The sequence below is a fragment of the Dryobates pubescens genome, chromosome 32, assembly GCF_014839835.1.
Source record: "Dryobates pubescens isolate bDryPub1 chromosome 32, bDryPub1.pri, whole genome shotgun sequence".
In the NCBI taxonomy this organism is placed as follows: Eukaryota; Metazoa; Chordata; class Aves; order Piciformes; family Picidae; genus Dryobates; species Dryobates pubescens.
The window spans coordinates 9,220,395-9,231,435 of record NC_071643.1 but is presented as its reverse complement, the minus strand read 5'-3'; the positions used below and the strand labels follow the sequence as shown (position 1 = coordinate 9,231,435).

General features: G+C 46.9%; 1 protein-coding gene across 1 annotated transcript; it reads left to right on the top strand.

Annotated features, from left to right (window-relative positions):
• Positions 1-5,747: 5,747 nt before the first annotated feature.
• On the top strand, positions 5,748-6,562 carry KCNE4 (potassium voltage-gated channel subfamily E regulatory subunit 4). Its single transcript, XM_009897596.2, has one exon. The coding sequence runs from the start codon at positions 5,748-5,750 to the stop codon at positions 6,237-6,239; it is 492 nt and encodes a 163-aa protein (XP_009895898.2). The 3' UTR covers positions 6,240-6,562.
• Positions 6,563-11,041: the final 4,479 nt, after the last annotated feature.

Below are 11,041 nucleotides of genomic sequence, written 5' to 3'. Positions count from 1 at the left end.
GTGGTGGCCTGGCTGTGGTGTGGGGCAGGGCTATCTCTGGCAAGTGCAGGGAGATGCCTGGATGGGGGATGCTGAGCCTGGGCCAAGTTTCATGGGTACTCAAAGACGTGGTTCTCCTCAGAGCTGGTGCTACTGCTGGCTTCAGGTAGGAATGTGGACCTGGAGCAGAACAGCTGTGCTTTATTGTGGGGAAAAAAACCCAACCACTCCACGAGCAATCATCAAGCTCTGAGCCATCAAGCCTGTGTCTGGTTTCTGTGTTTTTGTATTTCAGACCCTCATCACCTGACAGTAGCTCTGACTTTGTGGAAGTGCTGCACACAACCACTCATGTCTCAGGTGATTGTTTGGGACCAGTGTCACTGGTGACTGCAGCCACAGTGATGGGCAGCATGGTCTGACTGGTTTGGATGAGAAACCTGCAACGTGGGCTTTTTCTCCTTGGATTTTCCTGGTGTTTTTTGAAAACTCCTGTTATTAGCTCTTTAATTTTCAAAGTAGGAATTCCCTGTTGGGTGCAGCTGAAGGTAGATGACTTCTTGCTGCTGTTCCATGTATGACTAGCAGGTAGGAGAGGGAGGGGAGTAGCTCTGGGGAACCCCCAGCTCCCCAAGAACTTTTGTGATACCTGATAGAGCCCCCCAGGTTTGGCTTTACCCCTGTGCAGGGAGCAAGGTATACTCTGGGAGGTCAGCCTGGCTTCAGAGGCCCGGCTGGTGGCACAGCCCAGGAGCCTCCCACCTGCTTATGCCAGGAATGAATTCTCTTCCTTTTTGTAGCTTTAGGTTCATAGAGCCCAGGTCAATCTGGGACAATTGCAAACCACACTCCAGCAATCTCAGGCATTCAGATCATAATTATTTCCATCTGCCTGTCTTTGTTTATTTACTTTTTTCAAGAAAGCTCCAGCAGCACTCAGAGCAGCTTTGTTCTGCTAGAAATTTCTAGCCCACTGTGATGTGCAGATTCCTGTACAGACTTAACCCAGCAAGCCCTCCTTAAAAGGTTTGTTTGAGCCCACAGACTTGACACTGTTTCATGTTCCTTTTCCCACCTCACACTGAGGCTACACCTTACTCCCCAACTTCTTAATTTTGTTTAATTGAGACTTATTTTTGAAAGCCTATAGTGTTTTCTCTTCCATGTCCCTATTTTTCTCCTCCTATCTGGCTGTACCTCCAGGTTTCCTATGATGTATCCCTCTCACCTTCAGGGTCCCAGAGCCGGCTGTGTTGTTGATGCCAAGAGGAACACCAGTGATGGATGCACCCTCAATCCTCTCTTCTCTAGGATTTTGCCCTCTCCTTTGCCCTCTGCCATGGTTATGTGCAGTGATAGTGGCTTTCTGGCAAGGATCACAGAACCTTGCTGTGCTTTCCCATCCAAAGCAGTGTGGTGCATCTCACCATGTGCAGCCAGCTGCTGAGTCAGGACTTGTGCCAAAGCCCAGCAAGGCAAGTTGTTCTTTTCCCTCTGGTGTAGGGAGCCTTTGGGTTGTGTTCTGTGGGCTCCTTACTCATGAACAGTGACTTCATACAGTGATGGCTGCTGCTGTGGTAACCTTCAGCAGAGGCTTCAAAAAGTTATGCCCACTTTATAGTCCAGCTTTGGTTTTCATCCCAACTCTGCTTGAGAAACACTTCAGTATCTTGTTCCCCTCCCTCCACTCCCCCATTCCTTTTGCTTCCCCTCCTCCCCCCCCCTCACTTTTTGATCTTGTTGCCAAGACCTTCCTTATAGCTTTTGGAGGCACGTGTCTGTAAAGATTGGTACATCTCAAATGCTTGTAGCATCTTCTCAGTGGTGCCCAGTGACAAGAAAAGAGGTAGTGGGCACAAACTGAACCCAGGAAAAACTTCCTCCCTGTGAGTGTGCTGGAGCACTGGAGCAGGCTGCCCAGAGAGGTTGTGGAGTCTCCCTCTGTGGAGAGATTCTAGACCCAGCTGGACATTGTGATCCTGGGCAAGCTGCTGTGGGTGACCCCGCTTTAGCAGAGGGGGAGTTGGGCTAGGTGGTCTCCAGAGGTCCTTTCCAATCCCCACCATGCTGTGATTCTGTGACTACAAGAACAAGCAGCTTTTCTGTCTCGTCTCATTCTCTTTTTGGAGCAGCCTTGACAACCTTCTGGAGCTCCTTGACAACCAGCCTGCAGAAGATTATTAGCTGATGCTACTGGAGAATCAGAAGTGTGAGTGGAGTCTTGGCAACAACTGAACAGCATGAGGCATCTCAGCATCACAAGGTGCTTTGCTAAATGGGGAGGTGGGGTGTGCCAGTATGGGTCCTCTTCAGGGTGCCTGTGGAGCGGAGTCTGAGTGCTACACACCTGCAGTCACAGACAAATCTCCAGTATTAAGAACCCCATTGCAGAGGAGTTTGCTTCTTGCTCGGTTTCTCTCACTCTGTGATTGACTCCTGGGAAGCCTTTAACCTCCATCTTTAGAATGGCAGTAACATGTTATCAGTATGGATGTAAGGAAACCTTATTTGCCTTTTATTTATCTTGGTGTGTGTTTGTTGCCATTTAATTGTTATCATGCTAGAAATCCAAAGTACTTTGCTTGTTATTTGCTTTGTTAACACTGCAATTTTGCCATTTTAAAGCTAGACTAAAGCCTCTCCTAAGTTTAATTGATCAGAAACACCGCTGAAGCTCTGCATTACCTACTTGTAAGTAGCTACAGTGTGTTCCCTTAACTAAATGGATGATACCTAGTATTTGGAGGGTGTTACCTGCCCTGCTTTCCTCAGAGCCACGGCAATCCTGTCTCTGTGGCAGCCTGGGTTTCTGAGCATCATTTGTAGCCACGGCAATGTGGGCTGACAGGGAAGCCCAAGCCGGCCAGGGCTGGGAATGTGGCAGCTCCCTCCTGCTGCAGTCGTGATAGTTGTCTCTTTTTTCAGTCTGTTGTTTTGTGTGCACTCTAGAGCAGCAGCCCAGCACATGTCTCTCCATGTGATGATGAGCCTGCTGGTTGAAACTTAAGCTCTTCTAAAATCAAGGGTTCGGGAAGAGAAGAGAAAGAAAATGAAAGTGCTAAGAAACGAGGGGGCAAAGCTGAGGCTCACTTTGCTCATAAGGCTTCTAAACTCTTTCATTGAGGAAACTGGCTGCTTCCTGAAGCTGCATTACAGAGAGGGGCTGGGCAGTCTGAAGTGCCTGAGGTCCTGGATACCCGAATCAACATCTGTACATTTTCCGTGGCAGCCTGCAGAGAGTCATCTGAGTCTTTAAGGATGTTTCATGTGGTCTCCACAATAGTTTCTGTCCTTGTTGAGTTTTCTGACCATCCTCACAGTCTTATTTGGAGAAAGGGTTCATGTTATACTCTCCCTGAAGCCACGTTGTGAGGAATTCCTGCCCCGTGGGATGCCTCAAGCCTCCACTTTTGCGTCCTTTAGTGACAGAGGTTGCTGCCACAAAAGCTCTCTAGGAGACAGGGACCTTGAGAAAAAAAGCAAATACCACGTGGAGCTGAGAAAGATGCAAACTAAATTTTCCCCCCAAATTTAGCTAGAGAAGCCAGAGACTTGCTCTGGGTTATGCTTGAGCCTAGCAGTTAACATGTTCTCACTGCCTGCTCAGGAATTTGTCGGGAACAGGGATGAAGAATCCAGACTTGGCAAGCGGGTGCTGCAGACAGATTTTGTCAGATGAAATCCCAGCAGACCTCAGTCCAACATCAACAGCTCCTGAGCTATCACATGGGAATGCACAGGGAGATAAAACCAGCAGCCTAAAGAGTGGATCCTCTGTTTAAAGGGGCAAAGAAGGGAAGGAGGCTCATGTAATTTCTTTCCTTTTATCATGGAGTCATTCAGAGGAACAATGGAAAAGGCCAGTTGCAAACACAGATACAATTCTGGTTTGTCATGAATTCTTCTTTTGAAGTTGCTTAACTCCTCTCTCTTTCCTCTTCCTACATGTGAAGAGTGGTTAATCTCATCTGCCATTACCTCAGAGGGATTGCGAGGGCAGGGTTTGATGAAGAATTTGCCGTCTATGCAAAGAATCCACAACTGACTGCAGGGGCATAAAAACCCCAGACCTACCGTGGGGAAACTCCAGCACCAGTCGACTACTTTCTGGAAGTGGAGTGTTCTGTTACATAAACATCCTTGAGGCTTTGCAGAAGGGGGTGACATTCACATGTGGGGCCTGACTAATTAGTCTTTGTGCGTGAAGAATGGGGATAGAAAGGATAAGGAAATGAAATCCCCAAGGTGCAAGCTGGGCCTCCTTCTTCCCATGGCCTGTGCTGTTGCCTACGTGTTGAAAAGGGGTCTTGGAGCCTCCTGTACCACGGAGCTGATGACTGGGAACTCTGTGGGCTCTGCGACCCAGCCTGCATCCCTCCCCAGCAGACTGGGAGGCATCTGCTCAGCCCAGCGGCCAGCTGCAGCAGCCTCCATCCGTCACTTGCAACATCCCTCTGCCCAGGAGCTGTTAACATCCCTTTGTACTAAATTCTGTCTTAACTTGGTGGTCCTGGACTATTTATCCATAAATAGCACTCAGACCATGTAGCTCTTGAATGCTTCCACAGTGGGAGAAGGAGGCTGCAAAGTTCAGGAGCTCTTAGTTGCTCCCTGCAGCAGTCTGCACCCTTCCACTGGTTATGTGAGGAACCAAAATCCTATCACTGCTGGTTAATGGCCAAAATTAGGGGGCACCAGCAGCCCTCTGTCCAAAACCCACTAGAGACCCAGGGCTCAGCTTTCCACAGTCCTCCAGCTTGAGTCAAAAGTCACCACTTTGTTTTGTGTAGATTTTCAAAGCTTTGTCTCTAGTGCCAGGCACAGAAAATAACCTGATTCCTCCTTCACCTCTTCAGGGAAAAATGCATATAGCAGACCTCTAGATAATGTGGTAGTATCCACTGTGAGAGTCACATTATCTGTATTTTATGACAAACACAGCATAGTGGTCTGCAGGTTTTCCTCTCTGTACAGCAGCTCTCAGGGGTACAGGTCCGATTTAGCAGCTGGGATGGCAGTGAAAGGAACGCGTTGAAAGAGCCCGTGCTGAGCTGGTTAGGAAAGAGTAAAGCCTGAATTCCCAACTCTCTTTCTTTTCACAGCTGTTAAGAGTTCAGTGGGTTGAACTGCAATCCTTCAAGTTCATCTGTTGACTCCAACACAAAACTATTATAAACTGTGCCTCTAAAACACGTGATGAAACATTTCTTGAGAGCTATTTATTCCAACGGCAGCAGAGGAAAGTTTTCAGAGCACCCAGCATTTGGTGGAGGAAAGGTCTCCTGAGTTTTGCAAGAGGAGGAATTTCTTGCATGCCAAAGTAAGTTGATTTTTGGTTATTTCCCCCCCCCCTGCATCACTGTATAAAATAGAACTAACTTTTTCAACCTCCTATGGAAACATGGTTAAGCAGTACAAAACTATGCCTATCAGGGAGTTTCTGTATCATTTTCTTTCCTTAATCAGGGGGGTTGGGGGATTTGTGATCCAGCCTAGAACTGGACATGATTTAATGTTGCACATTTTCCTTCCTCTAACATTTTCTGTGTCCGAGTAGCAGTTCATTCACGGTGTTAATGCAGAGGTATGATGCAAGCTTCAGTCAGGTGTGGCTTTTGCAGGCTTAGAAGTTACAATCAGCAAGGAACGGCCTGAGGTTATCTTGGTTTATTCTAACTGGGGGTATTGTTTTGTATCTGTGCCCTGAGGTTTCATCTTACATCTGCACAGGCATTCTCCCCCAGGCTGCAGCCGCGGTAAATCGCTGCATGCTGAAGATGGACCATGCGAACGTGACCCAGGCCGTGCTGGCCGATGACTCCCGCCTGGCGGAGAAGAGCAACGGCAACGAGTACTTCTACATTCTGATTGTCATGTCCTTCTATGGGGTCTTCCTCATTGGCATAATGCTCGGCTACATGAAATCCAAGAGAAAAGAGAAGAAGTCCAACTTGCTTCTGCTCTACAAAGACGAGGAGAGAGAATGGGGGGAAGCTGTGAAGCCTCTACCAACCATATCGGGGCTGAAGTCCGTCCAGATCCCCATGATGCTGAACATGCTGCAGGAGAGCATGGTGCCGTCCCTGTCCTGCGCCATCTGCTCCATGGAAGGCAGCAGCGTGAGTTCCGAATCCTCCTCCCCAGACGTCCACTTCACCATCCAGGAGGAAGTGCTGGATGCTGAACTGGGGGAAGTGTCAGAAATGCTCCTCAACGAGAGCAGCGAGGGATCTGCAGAAAACCTCCACAAGAACTCCTAGCATTTGCAGAGCTCCCTTGAACAGCTGCCAACACAGGAATGGAGCTCCCACTGAGAACTTGTGGTTCTGCTTTCCTGCTCTCCAATGAACTCTGAACAGGGACCTGTGCCCCTAGGCCTGAGGCATTCCTCAGAGCTGGCAGGACAAGGAAGAAGTGATACTCAACTTCATCATGTAACTTGCACATCATTGGGATGCTTAACTTTCATGTTTCCATTATTATTTCTTACCATAAGAGCAAAGAAGGAGGAGAATGCATTTTCTAATGAGGTAACTGTTATTGACATGTCTCTGCATATTCTGGAGCTCTGCAAATGTGTGGGAAATATTTAGGGAAGTTACCCTGAGAGGAGTGCCTGGTTGGTAAACGTTATGGGTAATGCTCATTGACACACAACTGGGACAGACCAGAAGTACTTTCTCTGTGGTGTTGGGGTGTTTTTTCTAACAAACCACATTCAGCAGCAAATTTGCTCAATGAGGCCTCCAAAGCTGAGAATCTGTTGATGCTGTAGGTGCAGAGAGGTTGCAGCATGGCTGGAGACTGACTTTAGGCACAGAAAGAATGAGATTAAAAGTGAAAAAGGAGGTGTTTAGAGCCCAGTTTCAGAGCCTGCCACTCTGCCTGTCTTTGCTTCACTTGAAGTCATACCAACTGGGTCAGGTTCACCAATTTCTGCTGCAATCCACCCTTTGAGTTACCAGTAGGGAAAGTGTGGTTTCATTTGGGGGGTTTTGTATTCTTTTCAGAGATATGTACATTTGGGCACTAAGGGCAAAGATCTGAACAGTAAAGACGACATGAAAAGATCTTTGCTGCGAGGTGTAAGATACAGGAAGGCTTGAACACATGCTGCTCTGCTACACCCCCTTGAAAAACAGGTGGGATTCAGGATAGGTTTTAACCTACAAGGGTGAAATCCTTGCCCAGCGGAAGTCATCAGCCGAGTTCTCCTGGCTTCAGGGGATGTGCACAAGATTTGGTGCGTCTCTGTTGGAGTTAAACTGTCCATTTCAGGTCAGTACAACTGCACCCATGTGCATCCTTAAAGAATCTAGACTTCCTGCTCTATTTAAGGTTGATAAACATTGCATTACCTTCCCCCCATCAGCTCGCATGTGACACATGCACTTCTATACAGTCATTAGGAACTAGCTTTAAACACCACCACAAACTTCCCCCTTCCCCTAATTTAATGGTACTGTGATTGTTTTAAATGCTTATGAAATTAGCTACTAAGTTATTGCACTGTTAAAAGAAGTAAGGACAAATAAACTACAAGAGTGACTGTTTCAATCATGCTTTATATTTTATAGTAACTTAATAAGTTATTGATGTTTGGGTTAGTTCTGAAGCATGAGGGCTGAAGAGCCGGAATCTAAAGCGCTGCGCAGCAAAAATGTTTGCAAGAGGTCTCCAGGTATTTCCTGCACTTAAAAAGCTCCCTGATTTATCCACTGGCGTGAGAGCTTGAGAGACATCTTGAAAAACACGGCTGCTGAGCAGCAGAAACCAGTTCCTTCTGCCTCCGAGGAGGGAGAGCTCTGCTTTTGGCTTGGAGGGTTAACATGCTGCAGCCTGCAGAGGTATCGCTGTCTGTCTCACTAAACACAGAACAAAAGCTCCTTTGTTGCTCAGAAAGGGTCTGATCCAGTTCAGGCTGAAGGCAGTGGGAGTTTTTCCACTGACTCCAGTGAACTTTGGATCAGACCATAAAAAGCTTTTTGGTAGATTTACTCCGAAAAGAGGCTGTTTTAAGTTTGAAAGAAGCCAAATTAAGTTTGGCGCTTTGCCTGGAATCACTTGAATCCTGAAACTTTCCAAATGAGACTGACATAGGCAAGTTGTCACATTTTCCATTGCTTTCTCCTTCATCCTTTTACTTTTGGTATAAATGTATTTGTATCTGTAAAAAAGGGGTGGGGGGGGGGTGGGGGGGAAGAAAAAGGAGAAGAAGAAGAAGAGAGCTGTATATAATTCCTAACACCGAGTTGTATATAATTGTCTCATGTATTTAAGTTTATTGTTTCTACTGGCACTAATTTTTATTTAAATAAAGAAACACATTTCCTGGGAAAGTTCCCATGTTTCTGCACTGCATCAAATAGATTTCCAGTAACAGGCTTGGGTAAAATTTCTACAAGATCTTTTTCTTAGCCTCCTCTTGAAATGATGCCTTTTGTTTGACAGTGCTGCAATGCTGCAGGCTGAGCCGGGGGCTCCACATCTGCCTTGGGACTGTGCTGGCCCTTTGGGCCATTGGCTGACCTCCTGGGGCTCAGCTCCTACACGGTGTAGGCAGGACCACAGAGACACCAAGGGCTGGGGATGCTGTTGAGCTGTTGAGGAGCTGCTATCAAAGCTTTTACTGTCACTTATTTAGCCTGTTGAAACATTTGTATTTGGAGTTTCGGGGTTAAGTCTGTGCTGTAGCAAATTGGGTGGGCTAAGGTGGAGGTTATGGGCAGGTGTCTGACACAGGTCTCTGGTCCCACTGGCTTGTTGGTACTTGACCCTTGAGCTTTGACCATAGGTCTCATTGTTGCACTTTCCAGCATTAGGAACAGAGGAAATGTTGGGATTTTGTCTCCCAACACAGTGTAGAATTGTTTAGAGGCAACTTTGCACTTCCATATATCCTTTAAGGTGTGATAGTATGTACAGGCTGGGACCTACCATGGGGTGATTTGAGGTTGTTTCAAACACCAGGATGCTGTGAAGTTGTATCTGCTCCCTTTCCCCCCAAACATGTTCCCCTCTGCTCTGCTCTCTTCACTCCCTCCCTCTTCCCAAGTTTCTGTGGACCTAAAGCTACCTGACCTCACGACTGTGTTTCCTTCTGGCAGTGGAATCTCCCAGAACACCCACAGTGTCCTGGAATGGCAGGTCAGTCTTGTTGCATCTTCCAGATTTACCCATGTCACTGTCTCAGTGCTTCAGTGTTTCCATTGCTACAATAATGAATCAAGAGCCTTCTGACAGCGCTGGTGATAAGAAGGAAAACCAGAGCAAAATGTAAATTACAGCTCTGCTTTACAGATTAAGAAGATATCTCAGTCCAGTGTTAAACTGAGCTGCTGCAAAGAGAAATACTGTGGGCTGTGGGGGCTACTTACATTGACTTGAGCTAGGAGGCACACAAATGTGGCCACCTTGGAATTGCAGAATTGTTTTGGTTGGAAAAGACCTTTAAGATCATCGAGTCCAACCGTTATTTAACTCTACCAAGCCTGGTGCCAACCTGCCCTTCAGCACCACATCCCCGTCTTTTAAACACCTCCAGGGTGTTGTATTCAACAGCTTCCCTGGAGAGCATATGCCAATGTTGGATAACCCTCTGAGTGAACAAGTTTCTCATAATAGCCAAACTAAATCTCCTCTGGTGCAACTTGAGGCCATGTCCTCTTGTCCTATTAGTTGTTACTCAAGAGAAATGACCAACCATCTCCTGACTACAACCTTCTTTCAGGTAATTGTAGAGAGTAAGAAGGTCTTCTCTGAGCCTCCTTTTCTCCAGGCTAAACAACCCCAGCTCTGTCATCTAGTCCTCACAGGACTTGTTCTCTGGACCCTTCACCAGCTCCATTGCCCTTCTTTGGACCCACTCCAGCACCTCAGTATCCTTGTAGTGAGGGGCCCCAAACTGAATCCAGTATTCAAGGTGTGGCCTTACTAGTGCCGAGTACAAGAAGGCAATCCCCTGGTCTTGTCACCTACACTATTCTTGCCTGATACAGACCAGGATGATGTTGGCCTTCCTGGGCACCTGAGAAAATGCTGGCTTGTGTTCAGCCAGTCTTCCATCAACACCTTCTCCAAGTCTTTACTGGGCAGCTTTCCAGGCACTCTTCCCCAAATCTGTAGCATTGCTGGGGCTGTTATGACCTCCCTGCAGACTGTGATGAATCTATCTGTGGGGTTGAGAAAGCACAGGTGGTAGCCTGGTATGCATCTGTCTTAGTCCTAGGGCATTTGTCTTTGTCCAAATTAGTTTTCTGATGGCACCAGGGGAAAAAAAATAAACAGCTGTAAAAGTGAATTGAATATGCAGCTGAATGCAGGGATGCCTTGAAGAGAGCCCAGTGACCCAAGACCAGGTAGCTATTATTAAAGAAAGAAAAAGAAAAAGAAAAAGGCAGCAGCATTTTTAATCTTGAAAAGCTCCAGATGAAAGGAAGAAAATTGCCCCCATTAAGTCAAAATCCTTTTGACTAGTACAAAGTAAAAGGTGATAATTCCATCCCCCCCCCCCCCAATGTCAGATTTTTTCCAGTGTGCTTCAGTACCTGAGTTAAATCAGATTCAGAGCTAATACATCTTGGCTTGAGGGCCATGATAATTGACTGTAATTTGACAGCATGGAGATGATGTTATTTTTATAGATGCATTCTTTCTCAAAAGAGCACAGCAATTAGGCTCTCATTTCTTGGCAGTGCTATATCCCATTCATTTGCTGGAAGAGATAGCACCTCACCTCTGACAGCACAGGAAAAGATGGCCACATTTGGCATGTGTGCGTTGTCTGGCCCCAGGACCTACTGTGAATGTGAGGTCCAGCTCTCAAGATTGCCACATCAGGATCTGTGATAGTAGCTGATTTCTAATTCTACATCATCCCAGTGGATTACATGCAATGGCAGTGAGGGGCAAGAAAGCTGGTGAAGGGTCTAGAGCATGAGGCTTGTAAGGAGTGGCTAAGAGAACTGGAATTGTTCAGCCTGGAAAAAAGGAGGCTGAGGGGAGACTGTCTCACTTTCTGTAACTCCCTGAAAGGAGGTGGGGTTGGTCTCTTCCTCCCAGG

Bases quoted from the DNA above. Each gene is read 5' to 3' on its own strand.
- KCNE4 (XM_009897596.2), top strand. From the start codon at position 5,748: ATGCTGAAGATGGACCATGCGAACGTGACCCAGGCCGTGCTGGCCGAT.